Consider the following 22,335-nt stretch of genomic DNA (forward strand, 5'->3'; position numbering starts at 1 on the left):
ATTTAAATATAATTTTACACCTAAATAACATTACCTTTTTTAACAAATTTTACAAAAGTACATTTTTTTGTAATTAATTATTTATTTATAGTTTAATTTAAAAAAATACTTAATCTTTTATTTTTATCGCCTACAAATTTATGAACGATATACTTATTAGATGTTCAACAATCAAAACATCGAGTTTGTCCTTTTATCATACTCATTTCTTATTTTGTAGATTGTATTGTAAAAGAAATTGGAACACCAGAGAAGAAGCGATCGCATTTATTTTTAAAACTATTTCTATCCTCGATTGCCTTAAGGTATTCTAGGAAGTAGTGTTTACTTATTTTCCTCTTTCTTTTGTTCAATGCTTGCTAGATTCGTAAATTCACTGCCATTTGGGCTATCACAACGAATAACTAAGCTGTATTTCCAAGGTAATTACTTACGTATCATTTATTTACGAAGTATTCATGTACATAATGTAAAGAGTATGGTAGTAGTAGATACGAGATAGTACTAAAGTTTTTTTACCTATAACCGGCATTAAATTTCTAGCTTTAGTTTGGAATCAACGTCACTCACATAGTGTACAAGAAGTTCACGAATACAAAGCTATGGATATAAGAATATTACCGGCTTTACAAGACAATTATATGTACTTAATAATTGACAAGACTACTAAAGAAGCTGCTATCGTAGACCCAGTGGAACCACAGACGGTCTTGAAAGCTATAAATGGTCAAGGAATAAAATTAACTACTGTATTGACTACTCATCACCATTGGTATTTATATTTTAAAATATTATTTGCCTTACTTATTGAGTTGTTATAATCTTATCAGAAAAGTTTACCCTCTTATCAGTATTGAAATAAAACAATGATATTTGCATTTTCAAACAATTCAGCTTCTCTATTGAAGTCAGTTATAGAATTAACCATTGTAATTTTAATTGAAATAAACAATTTTCAATTCTTTAACTTCATACATAACATTCAACTAACATAATTATACTTACACTAGCGGACGCGCGCAGCTTCGCTTGCTGATTTAGCAGTGAATTCTGATAAACCATGAAACATGTGTTCAATGAAATATTTTTAAGTCTAAATTTAAAATTTTATAAAAATCAGTGGCGATTTAAAGATTTTTCCATACAAACTTTCAACCCCTTATTTGCACCCTTGGGGGAGAATTCTAGAAAACAATGAAATACGTGTTTAATTAAATACTTTTAAAAATCTAAATTTCAAATTTTATAAAAATCGGTGCCGATTTATTTTTTTTTCCATACAAACTTTGAACCCTTATTTCACCCCTTTAGGGTTAAAATTTTTCAAAATCCCTTCTTAGTGGATGTCCAGATTACGAAGGTAAACATCTGTCCAAATTTCACATTTCTACGCACAGCGGTTACGGCTGTGCGTGCATCTTACCTCAGTCAGTGAGGACAAGTCCTTTTATATATTACTTACATATAGCAATAGCAGGATAAACAGTGAGAAACTATTCTCAAAAAAATTCCATTTGCTAAATAAAGAACACAGTGTTGAGTGGTGGTAAGCAATATTCCACCTAGTCACTAGAGTTGGGCAATGAGTATATTAATTATCTTAGTAGGTCCCACAACTATTGAATTTGCAATTAAAATTTTCCTACTGTGCCTCAATAGCCATAGAGTTGAGTATGTTAGGCTGCATTTTCCTTTTAAATTACAGGGATCATGCAGGAGGGAATGAGGATTTGGTTAAATTACAACCAGGCTTAAAAGTATATGGTGGGGACGACAGAATTGGTGCCCTAACAAACAAAGTTCAACATGAAGAACAATTTAATATTGGAGAACTCAATGTGCAGTGTCTTTACACACCTTGCCATACTTCAGGACATATCTGTTATTTTGTTTCACCCAAAGATGGCAGTGAATCAGCAGTTTTTACTGGTAAGTATAGATTGTAGTAGTTTTTCTTTAGAGTTTTGCACTTTGTATATACTTAACACTACATTCTCTATTCTGTTAAAACACTCTGTTCTTTTCCACTCAAATTGAGACACTACCTATTAGGGTGGTAAAATTAAATTAATTAATTTTCCCCAGAGAGAGAAATTAAGAAACAATGATAGCATTTACAGACTGTACCACTGTGCCACAATGGTTTTGTACATATTGGTATCATTTTAATTATGACAGAACTACATCATATTTATTTATTTATGAAGTTTTTGAATAGTATAAATAGTATTTTGTGTATATAGAATTGAGAATCATAACTTTTATATTTCACAATTACATGTTTTCTTAAATTTTAGGGGACACTTTATTTTTGGGTGGATGTGGGAGATTTTTCGAAGGCACAGCCGAACAAATGCACAAAGCTCTTATACTAGTTTTAGGTGCTTTGCCTAATGAGACTAAAGTTTTTTGTGGTCATGAATATAGTCTACAAAACTTAAAATTTGCTGCTCATGTTGAACCAGAGAATGAAGAAATTAAAAAGAAAATATCCTGGTCAAAGATACAAAGGGAGGAAAATAAGCCCACTGTAAGTTTATAAATGTAATTATTAACTTGTGCAAGAAAGAAATGAAGTGAAGATTGTTTCACTCTTTATCTGTTTTATAAGCATTGTAGGCAGAGGACCAGGCAATGCTAAGAAATATGGATTAAATTTAATGTTTTAATGGCCTGAATATTATCAATGGTATATTAGTGACACTTAAATAATGCCAGTATATAATCAAAATGTTATTCCAACCTGATCCTCAGTTAGTAGTAGTTTAGGATATCTGAATGCATAGAAATTAGCATATTTAGAGATTAGCATATTTAGAGACTTAAGCTTTGAATAGATATTCTGTAAATGTTGTTTTTTTTAAGCACCAGACTATTGTGGGGTGACTGGTGCTCCTCCTTGTCATGCCCATGTCAACTGTATAATTGAATAATGTTTGTTTTTAGGTTCCTTCTACCATTTATGAAGAAAAACTCTACAATCCTTTCATGAGAGTAACAGAACCATCTGTTATGCAACATGCAAAGAAAAATGATGCTATAGAAACAATGAGAGCTATCCGTCTCGAGAAAGATCATTTTAAAGGTTAAAGAACCATGTGAAATGTAATGCACATTTATTTCCTCTTTTGTTGTTTTTTATATAATTCTATGAATATACTGGGTTACTGTTAATAATAAATTATATCTTAGACATTTTTTTTTATGATATTCCTATTTAAAGTATATGCTGAGTGCCATTGGCCATGATGTCCTTTTTGTTTTGTATATATTATAAATAAAAATATACCAATGTATATAAAAATCTCTATTTTATTATAATAATAACTTAGTATTAAAGCTGAAGATCACAAAGGAATTAACTGCTAGTGTTCAATGTCTCCGAATGTCATTGTTCTTTCTTAATATATGCTGACATTTCCTCTGCATACTTTTCCTTTGATCTCTCAAACATTGCAACATATATCTATAAAAGAAAAGTAAAAATATATTAATATTGAACTTGAATGATTGAACTGATTCTATATTTGTGTAGATGTATAATATATTTATATTAATTTGTGTATAATAGTATTTGAAGCCAACACTTGAAAACTATCCAAGTGCTACTACTAAGTTTACATTAAATATTTCAATTTTTTTTCTCCACTAGATATGGAATATTAGAACCGATGTCAAAAATTAATAAATATAATCAAATTTAAGTATTGGTTTTGCATATTTTCTCTATAACCTAATCACACTTTAAATGAAAGTCAATCCAGAGTCGGTGTCAAAATTATTATTATATTAATTACTCTACCATTACATGATTAACCAATGTAAAAGACAAGGTTTGTTTCGTTACTAAAATTAAATTTTACCAAATAAAGAGAACAATAGACCAAACTGACACAACTGAAAACTGAAACAAAACTGTACAGATTTAATAATATTGATACTTAGATTGACCATTGCAATATAGAAGACTCCTGGATCAAACATCCCTAGTGTGAAACAATTATATCTACTGTTCATTTTATAGGTGCAAAAAATATTAAATTTTGCAATATTGACATTGATCATTGTATGTTAATATTCTTAGGCAATGCAGTAACACAAAGTTAAAGTTGCTTCGTAAATGTTTCTATATGGTACAGACACATTAGGTTACTAAATGTATTTTATCTAATATGTCTAATATTTATTTTATTTGTTTAATACATAACATAAAATATTAATGATATTTAAAACTTAATCATTTTTTTAATAAATTTATTTGATCTAATGTTTATTATTTATTTACTCTTAATGCATGTTAATTTTATGTTATGTTTTTTATTTTATTCTTATCTACTCTCTATCTCTTATCTAACTCTTTCAAAAATAATAATAAAGATCCAAACCAAAATAAAAATAGGCTAATTCTAATTACCCTTTTCTCTTCATTTGTGAGTGATCTCCACCTCGAAGCCAGTTGTCTTGTAACTTCTTGTTTGGATGGCTCTGAACCCATTTCTGTAGTAGTTTCAGCCACAACTACTGGCCGTTGTTCTTGGCAAAATTGGAAAAATGCATTGCAAGGTTTTTTAGGTGCATTGGGATCTCTTTCAGGCTGAAAATAATGTATTGATAAAACAAAACATTAAAGTTACCTCTTAATAAATAGAAAGCAATTCTCAAGGATGAAATCGTAATTAATCATATCTATTTACCTTATCTGCTTTACTTTTTCTCTTAGGTGCTGGCTTTTTACCTCCTGAAGCATTTTGTCTGTCTGTTTGTTTTGCACCAGTTTGAGTTTTGGCCCCCGCACGAGGTGCCCGGGGAGTAATTTCAGGCTTCACTTCTACTTCTACTGTAGCTGTCCTGAAGGGATCTCCATGCTTATCTAGCCGTTCAACCAATAATTTAATGTCTTTTTTATATCGTTTAGTTATTTTTTTTACTTCGTGTATCCTGCATCAAATTAAAAGGAGATTATCACTACGAAATTGCTACATTAGAACGAAATCTCGAATATATTATCAAACCTATTCACAATTCGCTCATTATCCTGCTGCAACACTTCACATCGTTCCAATAACAACTGATATTTTCGCCTATAAATTTCTTCCTCCGATGGTAAACTAACCATATCATCTGAGTCGTCAGAAATATTCGAGTTGAGTTGCTGGACTGTCATTTTAATTTATTTCACGACTTCAAAGTTCAACACAAGCAAAATTCTTTTTATTTAGCTGTCGGTTGTCATACAACTGTTTTCATTTGTGTTGTTATGTTGGTAGCAAAAATCGAAACTCGTATTAAATTCATATAGATACTATACACTACAGTCTATAATTAAATTTCAAATTTAGAAATTTCGTTAGTAAATTAAATTAGCTTATATACTATTAAATTATTCTTATCTCCATTACCGTAATTTACAATTTTTGGAAATAAAATTAAACAATAATTAAACTTAAGCAAATATATTGTATTTGAGTATCCGAACATAAAAATACTAGTATATACCTAATACTATATCCGGAAAATGACAAGCAAGTGCGCGCGCAAATGCCGATTTATATTTGGCGCGAAGTTGAAGGTGTCCTATTGCTATTGCTTTGCTTAGTTCACAGTTTTCGCATTGCCTCCCGTCCTCCCGTCCTCCTCAACGAACTAACGTCAGTACTCCAACGCGATTGCGCAGTGCGTTTACTTATGCAGATCAGGTGTGCAGTACATTTTCTTCAAAAGAACCGCGTGGTGCTGTCACGTGATCGCAGACGTGTTTATTTATACTGAATTTCTATTAATTTTGTTCTGCGACCGTTGTTTCAGTGGTGTCATTTTATTATTTCAGGTGTATAACTTTCGTTTGTGCTATTTTCATTTATAATCAGTGGTGAACAGTAATATTTATGTTATACTTATGCTATACAAACAATTTTGATAAGAAATTGCTTCGTCCAAATGAATTCTAAAAGCAGCAATGAGATGGATACCGGCTCTTTCGAAGCGAACTATGTTTACTTATTTCATATTGTTATTTCTATTATATTTATTTTATTTTTTGAATACTTGTTTAGTTGACGAAAAAAAGGTTTGTAATTAGAAAAAAATTTATACATTTTAAGTAATATAATTCTAAGATTTTAGCAAATTTATCAACATACTAGCGAGCCGCTTGCGGCTTCGCTCGCATGTACATTCACAATTTATTTGCTCTTCTATATTACTAATAACATAATTTTAAAGCCAATATTCATACATTGATATTTGATGGTTAAAGTTTCAGGTAACTCGATAAAATACTTATTTTGTATTAATATTATGGCATAAGTACAATGCTTTATATTGACATAACAATTAAAGTTATGTAAATATAAAGTGGTAAAGGAAGTTTGCTAAAATACAATATTGAAAACTAAGAAAAAAACTATATTGAAATCTGAGATTAACGTGAACACACGGACAGACAATTTGGATTTTTATATTAATAAATGTACCCAACAATAGGTTTCTCATATATATTATATGTACAGACAGACAGTTTTATTTTTGGAAGATTTAATCGTATCATTAAATTATTTAGTTCCAATATACACACAATATGATAAAATCTATTCTAACATTTATATTATGTAATTTAAGAAATAAATATTAATATTTAAAATTTCCAGTTCTCCTTTAAATATTTCTCTCTAAAACATCACGTTTCAAACTATAAGAGAGTGACGAGCCGTTTCGCCGCGCTGTTAGGTTACGATTTTGATAATGAATACATGACACTTAATACAACGAACGTGGTTCCAACGAAGAGACTGCCGGATGCCTTGATAATAGGGGTTAAGAAATGTGGGACGAGAGCACTACTAGAGTTTTTAAGGTAATCCTGTTACAAAAATAATATGTTAACTGTTAATAGGTATAGGTAAGTGACAGAATGTAAATATTTAGCTTCACGCTTTATCCCGTTGATAAATAAAAACCTAATAGAAAATCAAAATACCATATCCATTCCCCCAACTTCTTAGTCTGTTTATCGAAGTTTTATAAACGGAAAAGCTGATTTTAATGAAACGCATCGTGGCGAGAGCAATTGCTTGCAGAAACTAAGCCTTAAATAATTGTGTAAGTTTTTGTTCTTTAAAAACTAATTATTCCTTAATATTTTATTATTAAGCATTTTTACTATTTTTAATAATTATTATTTTTGAGAATTATGAACGGCATGAACATTTAAGACTCGACTCTACATTTGGCTAACAATGGATGATAAGATTTTTTTAAATTATATATTTATAAATTAAAAAAAAAACAGCTTCATAGTTTTTCTCCTCAAAACAGTCACTATCTTTTCACAAAGTCGAGACATTATATGTGGAGTGGCGGAATTCAACGTCACATGTTATTTTGCCAGATGAATGATAAAAATAATAAATTCCCTCGAATGGGCATCGAAGCCACAACTAACGTTTTTACATTCGGTGAGATCCCACTGCACTACGATGCCTTCTATTTCAGAAGTAGGTATAATTTAATTTATATTTCAGATTGCATCCGGACGTGAGAGCGGCTGGTTCGGAAGTACATTTTTTTGATAAATATTATCATAAGGGTTTCGAATGGTACAGGTATCTATGAATTTAATTTTTATAAGTGTATTTTTTCTATTTATAATTTTATTAAAAAAATCTATCTCCATCCAAAATATTTTTCTTATCATAAGAATTTTCAAAATTATGCAAAGTTATTAGTTATTACTTGGTTATTGCACCAACTTTGCCCATAAAAGTTTCATAAAAGTTCTCTACGCCTTCCAAGTCCAGTCTATATTAAAATTACAAAATTTATCAAACACAAAAAAATTATAACTAAAAAAAATCAAGAAATAATTTTGAGTTAATTCAGGCAACACATATGATATAACATATGTTTTGTATTGTGTCTACACGTCCTATTTTCGCTTATGTAAAGACGGCACCGGGACGTCAAAATGTTCCATTCCGACCGGTTTCGACTGACCAACTTCGAATTCTCATGGTATTTCGAAAATGCCACGAAAATTCGTCAAAGTCGGTCGGTCGAAGCAATTTTCGCCGCGTCGATTATCGCAGTACGCCTACGCGATTTGTTAAAAAAAAGCAAAATGTAATTATCCACTACAGAAAAACAAAAAAATATAATTTTAATACAATATTTAAAAAATAAAAAACATACAAATTAACGAAGAATAAGCTATTTAAGTACCTATAGCTAACAAAAAAAAATTAAATTAAGTAATGAAAAACCTACATACTCGAGGTATTCATATTAAACGATATTTGGATAAAGGAATTCATATACTGCCTTTGTAAAACTCGCTAACTTAACAAAAGCACAACAAATTACGAGAATGCACAATGCACTAGCATTTTGAATCGTAGAGATTGTTAACAACTTATTTATAAACGACCCGTTTTATTTCCATTAAAACTTTTCAAGCGATGTAATTTTTTTTTGTTTTTTGTATGGATTTGTATTTTTTTAAAGTGATTTTTCCTGTTTGGAATTTGGAAGGTATTGTCCAAGTGTCTATAAGTAATTTGCTTGGACGCTCTAAAGTAGTGATGAAATGTTATTCTTGTTTTAGACAGTCTGATTCTATTTTTTTACCTCTACGTTGGATTTTTACCCTTTACTATTTACTATTTTTTACGCTTTACTACTTTACAGTGATTTCTTGAGGTTTTTCGTGTTGAGTGGCGAAACTCAACGCCTCGCTTTGCATTGTTACCATAGGAAATCAAAATAAATAATAATTCATTCCCCCGAGTGGATATCGAACCCACAACCGGCACGTTTCCAGTCACACGTTTCTGCCCATGCGCCACGACGGCCTCTAAGAATAACTTATATAAAAATTGATATTTAAAGTGAACGTAGCATACTTAGCATATGTAGATGTCATGAATCTGTTTAATAGACGAATGCGGTTTCAAACCACTCTACTTCCGAGATTAAAAATATTTAAAAAATTGGCATATTTTTATAGAGAACAAAGTATAAAAGTACACTAATATTTTAAAATTGGAATTGGGCTCCGACGCTCTAGTTAGTTGAAGTACCGCACTTGTAAATTGTAATATCTGCGGCCCCGTAAATAAAGCTACTCGAAACTATTATATAATGAATACTATCTATATGAGGCCGTTGTGGCGCAGGGGCACAAGTGTGCTAGTGTAAACGCGATCGTTGTGGGTTCCACTCCCAGTCGAGGGAATGAAATATTTAATATTTTCATTTTTCCGCCGTAAGCAGGCAAAGCGCGGCAGTTAATTCCGTCACTCTACATGCGTTGCTTCAAATGTGCGGTGTAGAGGAATGGAAGTGTCTTCATGGGAACGGAATTTCTTAACACTACCTTGCCAAATATGGGGTACAGCGAGAAGCATAAAAAAAGAATACTATCTACATCACATAGAGATCCATGAGGAATAAAATTTTTGTCATGTCATAGATTTTCCAAGGAAAAAACGAAGGTTAAATAACAATGGAGAAGAAACCTTCATATTAATTCTATTTCTTGAGGTGACCGTAGTCTTGACTAACGTAAATACGGCCAGAAAGTGATGATGAAAGGGTTCTGTTTTTTTCGTTGGAACCTTACAAAATAGATTTAATTTCACATTTCCAGGGAGAAAATGCCCCCCACACTCGAAGGTCAGATAACAATGGAGAAGACACCTTCATACTGGGTCACGCGGTCAGCCCCAAAACGCGTGTACGCTATGAATCCTACTGTTAAACTAATAGCGGTTGTAAGGGATCCTGTGACTAGAGCTATTAGTGATTATACTCAATCTGCCAGGTGAGAATTTTTTTTATATTATATAAATATTTTATATATTTTGTTGTACAGGGTAGTGAAACAAGGGAATGTTTTGTGTTTGTTATTTACTTATTTATTTTAACACTTTATTACACCATAATTAAAATTAATTGTAATTGTTGTTGTTTTTAATTGTTATTCAGATTCACGCTGTTTCTCGTACATGGCAGGGTAGACAGAGGAAATCTAGGAACCTAGTGGAACTATATTCCCTATTCAAACATTTCTGCCGAATTCTAGTTGATTATCAGAAAAATTAAAATATTAAACATTTCTTTCCCTCGAGGTGGAATCGAATTCACGACCGTCGCGTTTACAGTGGCTTGTGCCCACAATTACACCACGATGGCCTCATTAAATAAGTTCATAGAACATTGCATGAATGCATTTATTATTGCATGCACATAATTATAATGCAAAATAAGTGGCTCAGCGAGCAACATGAGAATTAATTATTTTCATTTCTACTCTGCAAAGGCAATACGCGGTGTTGAGTTTCGTCAGTCAACACGCAATGTTTTATTTTCGGGCGGGAAGTGTTGGGCGGAGTGTCTTGACACAAGGTTATATTTAATGGTTACACAAACAAATTTTACGATTACATACATTAAATTTTCTTAAATCGCGAAGAAACCGGAAGTAGAGATTTTAATAACTATGAAAAATAACTAGGGTTACACTACAGATGCCAGATGACAAATATACCTATAAATTTATTATTGTTTTATACTTTTATCCATATAGGATGCTTGTGGCGTAGCTACGGCGTAGTTTAACATAGTGCGGTTTTGTTATACCTAGTATAGAGTATAAATTATAAATGTTAGTTTCAAATGTCACCACGTAATCTCTGCGTAGGCGAAAAAAGTAACCAACTTAAGTCTCCCTGAGGTTTGAGGGGCCGTTTGCCGAATATGTATTTTTTTATTATGACGTTTTTTCTCAAAATATTAACAATAAAATACTTAGTAATTTTAGCTTCACGCTATATCCCGCACACAGCAGAGTAGGCAGAGAATGCCTCCAGAAACCGGCGGAAAATGGAGAACAGAGTGTCTTAACACTAGGTTCTCTGCTGTGCCGCGAAGGCGCGAGTGGACCGCTAGTTCGACATAAATTATTAAAATTGCAATTCATACATATCAACTATCTATGTATATGTATATGGGTACATAGTAATTACGATATCGATCCGTCGTAGAATGCCGTATTAACCATTTTAGATTGAAATTATCTTAAAACCGTTACCTGACTTAAATAGGTGGTATATTTCGCAAGATATTAGTAAAATTGTTTGAGACGTAGCCTCGTTTGTGTTACTTTTGCTGTTAATATATAATTTGCTGTAAATATAAGCTCGCGGTTGAGCTGCCCCAAGAATTGGATTCAAGGTAGAAAACGAATGTGCCTTAATGGGGAACGAAGTGTCTTAACAGTTGGTTCCCAGGTTCCCTCTGACTACATTGCTATGGTGGTGGGTACAGCGTGAAGCTAAAAAAAAACATTTTAAACATTGTATTTTCTAAACTAAGCAGGTTAAAGATACTGTATCGAGTATACTTAAAAAAAATTCTTCGTTCTATTATTAGTCTCGTTTCGTTTAGAAAATTTACAAAAAACGTATGTTTTTATTTTGTGGCACAATTGAACATTGGCGGGCTGTAAGCGCGATGATTGTAGGTTTGATTCCCACTCGAGGAAATTATTATATTTTCTCGCTTTGATGAACAAAGCGTAAAACGTACATACGTCATAACGTAGAATGCCATAGATTAGAATGATTTCGGATATGATTCATCGTAAGCTAAAAAAAACACAAAAACCTAATTTTATTAGCAAAAGACTAGCCCTACTCTGTTTCGTAGGATTAGATTCATGCATGCATTTAGAATCACGCTCGTGTCTTTGCGCTACGACAAACCTTATGCTATATACTCGTACATATCAATATAAAATCGCATTTGCAAATTTTCTTTCGTAGTAAACGGCCATCTCTCCCCCGTTTCGAAGACTTAGCCCTAATAAACAGTACAGTCCTATGGGGTGGTGCGTGGTCGGTGGTGGACGCGTCGTGGCCGCCGGTCAGGCTCGGTATCTACGCTAGACCACTAAGACGATGGCTTCGAAGGTTCCCTAGATCTAGGATACTGTTGATAAGTGGTGAGAGACTGGTTGTTGATCCTGCTGCTGAAATTGCTAGGGTACAGGTAAATACTTTTTTTATTTAAGTAAAAATGATGTTGTGATTTTTCCTCTACCACTCATCCCAGAAATTTTAATAACAATAAAATTGTCAGGTTAAATTAATCTTTACACGAACATAAGTAAAGCCCAGCCTCAGAAAATATACATCGATACGCCTATGGTAGTATGTAACTTTATGTGATGACTCTGGGTTCGATTTCCTCATAATTTTTGTAGATAGTATTTGTATTTTTAAAAATTATAATCGTTCTTGAGTATGGTCAGATAAAGTAACTAAACTAGCTAACTGTGAAATTAAGTATTCTTGTTGAATTTTCTGATAGAATTATTATATGCATATTTTTGTTTTGTGTTGTGTGTATAAATTAACATGTAAAGTATAATAATGACTTAGTAAATTAATTATTCACTAACAAAATAAAATCTATTCTTCCAGAATTTTCTAGGCTTAAAACTGTTAATAACAGAAAAACACTTCTACTTCAATTCCACAAAGGGTTTCCCATGTCTTCTGAAATCCGAAAGTCAGTCAACACCACACTGCTTAGGTAAGAACAAAGGTAGGAGCCACCCATATATAGACCCAGTAGTTGTAGAACGACTTAGAGAGTTCTATAGGCCATATAATGAGAAATTTTACGAATTATCTGGTATTAATTTTGGTTGGCCGTAATGTTTGAATTTAATATACATTTCAAAATGAAAAATAAATAGTGTCAATTTTTTTATTTCAAGACTTAAAAAAAATCATATCAATATAATAAAAAAATCATTAGATGCTTTAACAATACTCGTAATTAACGAAGTTTTGTATGAAAACTTTTGTTTATATATATCTTATCTTGTAATAGGTGTTATGTATGTAATTTTAAGAGTAACACGAAAAGCCATACAATGAGTGAGAAGTTTTATGAATTATCCCATTAATTAAATGTAAATTTGTAAGTTTTGCTTAATTTAAATGTGATTTTTTCATAATATATTCAACATAAAATTTTATGTTCATAAATTTAAGATTTTTTATATGAAAGTTTATGTTTTATAAATACATATATTGTTTTTACATTTATTTACTATAATATAAATGTAAGAGATCAGATCAAGTAAAAGATGAAAGTACTTAACATGCCAACATTTATTAATAGTATAGACTGAAACATGCCATATTTAGAACTTAGGAATGTATGTAAATGCTATAGGTACTTAAAACTGTTATTTCTAGACTTAGAACGTTAGTTAGAACATTATTGTGTGTTTGTTTTAGGAATAGAATATTTGTTTATTAATTTGTAATTTTAAATTGAAAAATGAAATTTTATTAAATGTAATCGATATAAAAAAAATAAAAATTTGCTCTTAGGTACTTAGAGTAGTGACTATCATTACTTAACTTACACTATACATATCTATTCAAATGCCATTAAATTACGTTTAAGTTATATAGTTCCTAATAACTAGTAAATATACATATGTATAGGAAAAAGATCAATTTACTTTTTTTTAATCTATAAAAGGCACACATTGAAATATTTTTATTATTTTTGTTATTATATGTATTATTATTATTAATATATATTTTACAGATATTTTAAACATAAGTTCGTAATATGTATTTTTTTTATTAATACTAGAGTAAATAAAAATATTTTTTATTTTTTTTGGAAACGTTTCAAAATTTGGACTTAGCAGGACTTGAACTCGCGCCCTTTAGAGGCACTGGCTCAAATCGTACGTTTTCTAAAAAAGTATTTTTCTTTCGTATATGTGGAATAAACATTTTAAATACGTTATAAAGAAAATATTTTTTAATAAAATATATAAAAGGTGAGCTTTGATGTTGCCAACATCTATCAATTTAAGTAATATCTTGTAATATATGTAATATTCCTATTATTTTCTGAGCTGCACATTTTCTTTTAATTTAAGCTAACATATTTAGATATTTACGGAATATTTTTAAGTTATTACGTCAAATAAATTAATGATTTTTATAATTGGTCTTCATAAAGTTGAGTGTTTCTTTAAATTTTATGAAGATGGATCTCATCGTCCTAAAATAAATAAAAAGAATGAACTTTTATTACGAGTATTGTGCCAAATATTTTACACAATTTAAAAAAAATAATTTTATATTAAAAATTTCAAATTGAGCACTAAATGTTATTTTAATCTATATTACATATGTCAATGCTTCAGTTATATTATTTTGCTATTTATTTAAAATTTTATTTTTTTATTAAAAATTATTAAGAATTCTAAATAAATTATTCTGTTTTTGTATAATATTTTCATTTAAAACCATGAATTCTTTTAATGCTATTGGTTGGCACTAACATTATTTCGTTAAAGACCAAATAAATATTTTTGTAATATATTTACAATTACATATTTTTTTATAATTCATTTAAAATCAAAAAACAAATCCACAAAGAATGCGTTGTTCAATGATATTTAGTAATGTGATTTTTTTAATAAATAATCAAATAAAAATTATTTTAAGACTTGTCGGCAAGTATGACTTTTTTTCTAACATGAAGTAAACTTTGATTTTAAAAATAAATTTTCTTTGTGGGTCCTCATGTCTTAAATATGACATGAACCATAAAGAAATGAACATGAACCACAAAAAAAATGTATTTTTAAATTAAATGTTTAAAGAGAAAATGCTCAATTTTAAGTGAGTAAAAAGATATTATAAAAAATCTAATCAAATGAGCTTCACGCTGTAACCCGCACACAGCAGGGTAAGCAGAGGAAACCTAGAGTTAAGACACTGCGTTCTCCACTTTCCGTCGAATTCGTATATTATAAGTTATAACATAAGTCAAATAATTTATGAAGTAAAATAATATTATTTCTGCCTTATTTTTATGAATTATCAATAAACAGATAATACACAATATGTAATTGCATTTTGTAAGCTGTAAGTTTAATATAAATATAAAAAAGTATTATGTTAAAAGACAGTAATTTTGATCTTTATGGGTTGTGGAAATAAATAATATATTTTATAATATTTTCATTTCATTAATATATATTTAATATTTAACATATTGCTCATTTGGTTCAACGATGACGTTTTGTACTGTTTTTTATTAATAGTCCACAATAAATTGAATTGTTGCGCCAAATGTGCGATATTATAGCTATAGTATGTTGGTTAAAGTTTCGTATAAGAATAATAAAACACTTATATATTTACCTATATTCCTACAAGTAACCAAATAACAAGAGAGAAAATCTTACTAAATTTTTTTACTTTATTTTATATCACACTATATTTTAATAAGACGTTAATAAGTGAAGAGAATAAAAACAGTTTAATTTTTATTATACAATGTAAGTCACAGTATCTCAACTTTATTTAAGTTCACAGAATATTTTATATTTCTACATACTTAATATAAAAAATAAATACATTACTAGTACTTTGTAATTGTATTTAATTGTTCTTTTATAGGGATGTTACGGAAATAAATTTCGGTTTTGGTTACGGATACGGATTCAGTTACGGATATAATATTATTTCGGACTATCCGAATTTATTGATTTTTGTGAAATGATAATTTTGGTGGCCAATTTATGCGTATACCAATATATTTGTGCTTTAATTTTTAGGCCAATTAGAATCAAAAATGATTACGGATATCCAATAGTTTCGGCTACGGTTAGGAAGCTCCGTAACATCCCTGTTCTTTCATATCATATTATATAGTTATAGAAACTGCACTAAACCATCCGTCGATCACAAATAGTTGCTTTAGGAAAGCTTTAAATTATTTATATTATATTAAATATGTTTTAGGTGGTTAAAATAAAACGATTTCATTACAATTATTACTTTTATTTAACCTTTAATTTTAATATGAAATTACTAGTTTTTATATAGAACGTAGGTAGGTATAAAATTAATAAAATCAGTTTAAATGGTTTGACTCAAGTTGATTTCTATGTATAAATATGTAAATTAATATAGTACTATTATTTCTTGTTTTATCGCTTGTTATTGTTGGAGTATAATTACCAAGTGTGTTAAAATATATACATATTTACATCCATATAATGATAACTAAATCGTTTGACTTTAGAATATAAATGCATTTTAAGGAAAACAAGAAATCTTACAATAAATGTACCTATAAGAAAAACAGCGTTGCCAGACATCACGATTTTGTCCTGCTTGTCATAGATTTTTCCACACACAAGGTTTTGTTTTAAAATATTTTAATTATTTTATTAGTTACTAACTTGTAAAATTTGCGAAAATGGCAGACAAGGTCGTCGAGAATATTCGGCCACGGCAAATAACAGAAGTAACCTAGAATACCGAGACTGGATGCGACAAACAGACAGCAGACAAACATTTCACATTCAAGGCCACGATATAGCAACAAAAATAAAAATACGAAAGCAGCCCTATGCTTTTTTATAGGATAGGCAGAGGAAACCTTTTGAGACACACCACGCCCTCCACGCACCGCCAATAACATTTCGTAATGACTGGCGGAACTCATCGCCGCGCTATGTCCAGATAAAAGTATGGGGCAATGAAAATAATTATTTCCCCTAAGTGTGAAATCGTACATATAACCACCGTTTACCTTTTATCTTTAAAATAATAAAATTAGTTATTTGATAAATAAACAGGCGATTCCATAGGATTCACTTGAACATATGAAATAGAATCCCCAACTATTGCAAACACTATCGCCACGTTATCTTCGTACTTTGAATGTAGTGCAGCGATTTCATCACCAGACGGCATGTTTGAGGATAAGCTGAAAACATAAGAACAAGATGTGAGTTTGTTTGATTTATTTATTTATTTATTATTTTATTTACAAAAACCAATAGAAAATTACATTAAAACAATTTTTCAAGACAATTTTTTTTTGACAAAGAAAATCACTTGAATGTCAATTTGATTGTTTTCTAAAGTATTAGAGTGATATGAGGCCCTACTTCCTACTTATTTTCGCTAACAGACTAAGAAAAACCGAGTACGATTAAAAAGAACAATAATAAAATGTATTTTGTATAACAAATATTATACCTATTTTCTTTTAGCTTTACACTTTATTTTGTATACAGAAGTGTAAGCAGAGTTTACACTAGTGTGGAGACTCAACGCTGTACGTCCATCAGATCGGGAAAATTATTCATGTGCCCTAGTAAGGGTCGAACCCACAACCATCGCGTTTGCAAGCATAAGCAAACCCATTGCGCTATGACGGCCTCCTAATACTAAGTAATAATTTAATAACCAATATTAACCAACCTACCTTAAGCACAAAATTCGAAAATGTGGTACAGGTGGATTAGTTTTTCTAAATTTTTGCACATCCCTATTATATACATCAAAATCTATTATTAAACTGCATTCATTTTTTACTCTGTTCTCAGTTTGAATTATGCTCAATTTTTTTAGGACAGACGCCATATTTAAACAATCTTTAGGTTTTACAATGGAATTTACTCTTGAATGCGTTGTATTATCTATAGAATTCTGAAATTCTGTAACTGCTTCCTTAATACTATTGTAATAAGATTTTTTTAACTCCAACCAATTATTCGATTGACACGGCGTTAATTTCATAAAGTCGTATAGAAATTCTTCTTGTCTAATATCTATTTCATTGTTTTCTAAATCTTCTGCAACAAATTCTGCTCTTCCAAAATCATTAACATTTGGTAGCCATTTTGAAGAAATTGCGTCTAATAACTGTTTACTATACATTTTACATTCACTTGGCATTTCCTTAATAGTTGTTGTCGCTACGTCATTTTCTATACTACTTGTAGATGGTTCATTAGATACTGTTTGTTTTTCAGATAATCTTTTAAGAACGTTAAAAGGATTTTTCAATATTTTTCCTTTTGGAAATTCTGGAACGTCTTTCATTACACAGTCCGAATTATCCGAATCCGATGTATCTAATGTCACGTGACGTTTATTACCCAATTCATGTGTTTCTGTAATATAGTACTCTTCATTATACGACTGATTGAACGTCTTTAAAAGTTTTGAAAAAGAACGTCTGTGCCTAGCCGAAGATTTGCCTTCTTTCTCCAAATATTTCAATTTAGCGGCGAATTCTTTCAAAGCATTTAGGTTTTCATTGAACAGAACATCTTTATCGGTCACGCGACGTCTTTTTTCTACTGGTTCGTCATCATCTAAAGTGATAGTATCAACAATTTCTCCCATAATAAGATCTAAATCGTCAGTTAGTCTTATGTTTGTTCTATAACTAGTGTTGTACGTTTGTATCAGTCTACGCAAGGCAATTATGTTTTGCTGTTCAAAATTACCGTTCCTAAAGAGATTTTTTAGCCTCATCGTTAAACTTTTGATGCTTTCCAAATGAGATATTTGGGCATTTTGTCTGCTACGTTTCCTTTGCTTAAAATTTTGATTAAAACTTTGAGGTTGAATATAAATTTGAGGTCGTAATAGAAATGGTGGTACAAATAACATGTTTGGCAAAAACGGTCGTTGAAACATTGCACTAATTTGACTAAAATTAAAATTATAGAATGGTCTTCGAAGACGGCAAGACCCAAAAGAAAATTGTCTTACATTTTGGTAACTCATAGGCATATTTAAATTAGAAGTGGAAGACCTATCTGCATAGCTAGTGTTTCTTAATCTGAGTACATGACTACCATTAATATCATCATTTGGACTGTATCTACTCTCTGATGATGTCTGATCACCTTTACAAAACATTTTTTTTAAATCTATACAATATGTTGATTTACTTAAATTCAAATCATGTGGTAAATATTTCTTGTCAGCCACTTTGCAAGCTACTTTACTTTTGTTTAAAATTTCTGGCACAGAATTGAAATACTCATGTAGTTTTACATTATTACATGGCCTAAGTTTACGTTTTTTTAATATTTCTAGTTTTTTCCATCCAGAGATATTTTTATGTTTCATGATATTGTCCTCTGAAGATTTAGAAGTGACAGGAGTTAGATTATTGTCTGTAAAGGAAAATTAAATTAATTAATATTAAGATTAAAGGACGTGACGCCGTTGTGGCGCAGGGGCACAAGCTTACGACTGGACTGGACTAACACGCGACAGTTATGTGTTCGATACTCATTTAAGGAAATGAAATGTTTATTATTTTCATTTCCTCAGTCTAGTAATAAGGCATGGCGCTGTATTAAGTTCCGCCACTCATCACGCAATGCCTTGAGAATTTAATGGAACTAGGCAATGGAAATATCTAAATGACAATGGAGTGGACACAAGATTTCCAAGTTCCCTTTGCCTACCCTGCCACATGCGAGATATATTGTTAAGCTAATAAAAAAAGAGTTCAAATCTGGATACTGCATGAAGCTGATTTTGAATGTGATACTTAACACTAGATTCCCTCTGCCTAACTTGTTATATGTGGGATACAGCATAAAGCTAAAAAAAATATTAAATAAAACTTACTTTCACTCTCTTCAACATTTTCAGTGTCACCTTCCTCTTTTATTTTACAATTTTCATTAATAATTTCATCTTTATCCAATAAAGCATCATTTGATTCAACACTGTTTTTATCCTTTATTTCTTCATTAGAACCAGGATTTTTCTCACTTGCCTTTATATTTTTATCAAAGTCTATTAATGGATGTCTAAATACACGGTAGCCTAAACGACTGAGTGATGCATACACTTTATATTTCAAAAGTGTAATTTTTTCTCTTAGTAATAACGTATAGGCTTGTTGCAGTGAAACTTGCACATCATTATGGGTTAAATGTAGACTGTTCTGTAAGACAAACAGATAACTGAAATGCCTTATTGGAAACACAAAATAATTATTGTAAATATTTGATTCTTACTTGGAGAATATATTTTTTTATTTTCCTATTATATTCCACAAATTCTCATTAAATATTTAGTGATAACTTCTCTAGCTCTACTTAACATAATCATTTAATATTGTATAGATTATCAATTTTATGACAAATTTTTGCTTTGATGAATATGCTACATTTTTTTAAAAATTGTAAGAAAATAAATTATGATATTTAAATAAAAGAACAAGAAAGGTTAGACTAAGTATGAATTGCTAAGCAACTCAAATAAAACAAAAAAAAACTTACAATCTCCATAAGAAATAAGGCTTCTTCAGGATGAAGAAATAAGTCTTTGCCTTTATTTTGCCCCAAGTATTGCCAGTAGCCACCTACTTTTTGAGTCACTTCTGCCATCATAAGTTCTTCCCTCCACACTGCATGACTCAAAACTCCACTGAAAAATGTGTATAAATATGAATTTATTTGATATATAAATGACATACTATTTTTTAAGAGACAAGCAGAGAGATCCTGGGAACAAAATGTTAAGATACTCGGTTTCCTATTGAGATACTTTATTCCCCCATTTCTGCCAAATTCTTGAGACACTAAATGTTGAGTGGCACACTTACTCACTCAATACTAGAATAAGGAAATAAAAATTATAAATATTTGATTCCTCTAAGTATGAATCAAATCCGCAACCATCACATTTAGAGATGTACATCGAGTGTGTGCAGTGCATTCACATATCTAGATATATTTTCTGGGGGCCTGGACTTTAGCTTTGAAATATGTTCATATAAATGTAGTTTTTTAAATTTTTCTGTGCAAATTTTCTTATGTTCTTGTTTTTCTTTAATATATAGATTTTTTTACTCTTGTTTCACCACCAAAATGCAATGACTCTAAAATTGAGTAGAGTGAACAGAGTACCTTAACACTAAATTCTTTGCCTAAATATGTAGGACAACACATCTTATTTAAAATATTATAGAGTTAATTAATAATAATATTAACTTAGTTATTTTAAATAAAATTAAAAGAATTACATTTTAAAGATTAAATATCTAATATTAATATAAAAGTGACCTTTTTTCTATTCGTTCTACTTCAATTATATGTTTTCTAGCTTCCAATGCTGCTTGTATTTGTTTTTTCTCTAACCAAGAACCATTAGGAAAAATGTCCTTCAAGCCAGCTTCTGGTAATGTAGCGCCCAGCTTAGTGGCACCTTTAGAAACAAGATCATATCCTCTGAAATTAAAAACAAAACAGTTAAAATATTTGCTTAAAATAAGACAAACAATTGAATTTAAAAATATATATATTTACGTCAAAATTTTATCTTTGTTCATTATTACTATGTATTAATGTTAATATATTTTTACTTAAAGTTAATATAATACTATTTATTAAGCCATTATTTTAAAATATAAAAATGTAGATTCACGTTTTATCTTTTACGTATGTGTTTGACATTTCAACCAATTTGCAAAATTTATATGACATTGACATTTGATTTACTAACATCTTGAAATGTTCGTTTATTAATATAAAATACAATACTTTAAAGCGTTAAAAGAATGTAATACTGGTAAAAGATAAAAAATTAAGCAAGTTTGGTGATTTTTTATTAAAAGAATGAAAGATTTATCATATTTGTATATTTAATTCTATTACTTAATCTTTTGCCTGTATTCGACACTATCTACCTATTTCGAAAAAAATATAAAAATATTTAACTTACACCGGTAATGTATTATGTAAAATGTTTCAAAATTTAATAGAAGTTGTACAATTAGTCGTCTTCTAATCATTAATAACCTAAATATTTTTAATATCTAACATGTCGTAACGCAGCAACACAGCGGGTTTGATTCCCGAGTACATGGATTATTGTCATATTTTTGGTAAGGAAAACAAAGTATCTTAACATAAGGTCTTAAGTATCTTAATCCCTTCGGGACCTTTCTAACTAAAATTTTGTCTTCATTGATTTTTAAATAAAAAATCCCTCAAAAAGTGAATGTTTATTTTTTGATTGCTTTATATTATTAGATTGCCTTATATTACAAAAAATACAACGGAGCAGAAAGAACTTAATGAGAACGGAGTATCTTAACACTAGGTTCTTTCTGCCTACCCTGCTTTGTGCGGGATATAGCGTGAAGCAAAAAAAGTCATTATTAATTTATTAGTAATTTCTTTGACTCATGTGATTTCATTACCTGTTAAAGGGGTTAAACATGTAGGTATATTAGATGCATATTTATAGTCTAAAATTCTAAATGACGCTATGGTACAGCTACCGTATAAGGCGCGTTTGAGTATAATCGAAACATTTGATGATTGTGAATTTGATTCCCTTTTTGGTGAATATTTATATTTTAAAAATTATATTGGAAAACCAACAAAACAGTATATATTATACATATTGTAATAGTTGTATTTAGGTTATCTTTATACCCGTAATTTAAAACAAT

The 22,335-nt window shown here is 30.0% G+C and overlaps 4 protein-coding genes across 5 annotated transcripts; 2 read left to right on the forward strand and 2 right to left on the reverse strand.

Moving 5' to 3' along the window:
- The first annotated feature begins 149 nt into the window (after positions 1-149).
- On the forward strand, positions 150-3,191 carry tzn (hydroxyacylglutathione hydrolase tenzing norgay). 2 transcript variants are annotated; one of them, XM_085198336.1, is made up of 5 exons: positions 150-422; positions 544-772; positions 1,706-1,929; positions 2,298-2,530; positions 2,947-3,191. In XM_085198336.1, the coding sequence occupies exons 1-5, from the start codon at positions 353-355 to the stop codon at positions 3,088-3,090; spliced, it is 900 nt and encodes a 299-aa protein (XP_085054462.1). In that variant the 5' UTR covers positions 150-352; the 3' UTR covers positions 3,091-3,191. The 2 variants fall into 2 exon arrangements, with proteins under 2 accessions (XP_085054462.1, XP_085054463.1); XM_085198337.1 differs by having other exon boundaries at positions 151-305.
- Positions 3,192-3,294: 103 nt separating this feature from the next.
- On the reverse strand, positions 3,295-5,248 carry LOC146531577 (uncharacterized). Its single transcript, XM_085198340.1, has 4 exons — positions 5,013-5,248; positions 4,695-4,938; positions 4,415-4,594; positions 3,295-3,466 (listed from the first exon to the last, which is right to left on the reverse strand). The coding sequence occupies exons 1-4, from the start codon at positions 5,162-5,164 to the stop codon at positions 3,389-3,391; spliced, it is 654 nt and encodes a 217-aa protein (XP_085054466.1). The 5' UTR covers positions 5,165-5,248; the 3' UTR covers positions 3,295-3,388.
- A 452-nt stretch (positions 5,249-5,700) lies between these two features.
- On the forward strand, positions 5,701-15,877 carry Hs3st-B (Heparan sulfate 3-O sulfotransferase-B). The gene is made up of 6 exons (XM_085198342.1): positions 5,701-6,067; positions 6,648-6,853; positions 7,521-7,601; positions 9,644-9,817; positions 11,820-12,045; positions 12,480-15,877. Exons 1-6 carry the CDS (start codon positions 5,957-5,959, stop codon positions 12,714-12,716), a joined length of 1,035 nt encoding a protein of 344 aa, XP_085054468.1. The 5' UTR covers positions 5,701-5,956; the 3' UTR covers positions 12,717-15,877.
- Tsen54 (tRNA splicing endonuclease subunit 54) lies at positions 15,872-21,350 on the reverse strand. The gene is made up of 6 exons (XM_085198341.1): positions 21,185-21,350; positions 20,942-21,106; positions 20,156-20,303; positions 19,497-19,818; positions 17,326-19,033; positions 15,872-16,821 (listed from the first exon to the last, which is right to left on the reverse strand). The coding sequence occupies exons 1-6, from the start codon at positions 21,205-21,207 to the stop codon at positions 16,668-16,670; spliced, it is 2,520 nt and encodes an 839-aa protein (XP_085054467.1). The 5' UTR covers positions 21,208-21,350; the 3' UTR covers positions 15,872-16,667.
- Positions 21,351-22,335: the final 985 nt, after the last annotated feature.

This window comes from Heliconius melpomene, chromosome 15 (genome assembly GCF_056956725.1).
Source record: "Heliconius melpomene rosina isolate 202511_hmr_F chromosome 15, ASM5695672v1, whole genome shotgun sequence".
NCBI classification, from domain to species: domain Eukaryota; kingdom Metazoa; phylum Arthropoda; class Insecta; order Lepidoptera; family Nymphalidae; genus Heliconius; species Heliconius melpomene.

Coding starts and splice junctions, on each gene's coding strand:
- Tsen54 (XM_085198341.1), bottom strand. CDS start 21,207: ATGAACAAAGATAAAATTTTGAC. Junction 21,107..21,184: donor AACAAAGATAAAATTTTGAC/GTAAATATATAT, acceptor TTTTAATTTCAG/AGGATATGATCTTGTTTCTA. Junction 19,034..19,496: donor AAATGTTGAAGAGAGTGAAA/GTAAGTTTTATT, acceptor TTTCCTTTACAG/ACAATAATCTAACTCCTGTC.
- LOC146531577 (XM_085198340.1), bottom strand. CDS start 5,164: ATGACAGTCCAGCAACTCAACTCGAATATTTCTGACGACTCAGATGAT. Junction 4,595..4,694: donor GAAAAAGTAAAGCAGATAAG/GTAAATAGATAT, acceptor CATTATTTTCAG/CCTGAAAGAGATCCCAATGC. Junction 3,467..4,414: donor TCACAAATGAAGAGAAAAGG/GTAATTAGAATT, acceptor TTTCTTTTATAG/ATATATGTTGCAATGTTTGA.
- tzn (XM_085198336.1), top strand. CDS start 353: ATGCTTGCTAGATTCGTAAATTCACTGCCATTTGGGCTATCACAACGA. Junction 1,930..2,297: donor TGAATCAGCAGTTTTTACTG/GTAAGTATAGAT, acceptor CTTAAATTTTAG/GGGACACTTTATTTTTGGGT. Junction 2,531..2,946: donor GGGAGGAAAATAAGCCCACT/GTAAGTTTATAA, acceptor GTTTGTTTTTAG/GTTCCTTCTACCATTTATGA.
- Hs3st-B (XM_085198342.1), top strand. CDS start 5,957: ATGAGATGGATACCGGCTCTTTCGAAGCGAACTATGTTTACTTATTTC. Junction 6,068..6,647: donor GTTTAGTTGACGAAAAAAAG/GTTTGTAATTAG, acceptor TAAAATTTCCAG/TTCTCCTTTAAATATTTCTC. Junction 7,602..9,643: donor AAGGGTTTCGAATGGTACAG/GTATCTATGAAT, acceptor TCACATTTCCAG/GGAGAAAATGCCCCCCACAC.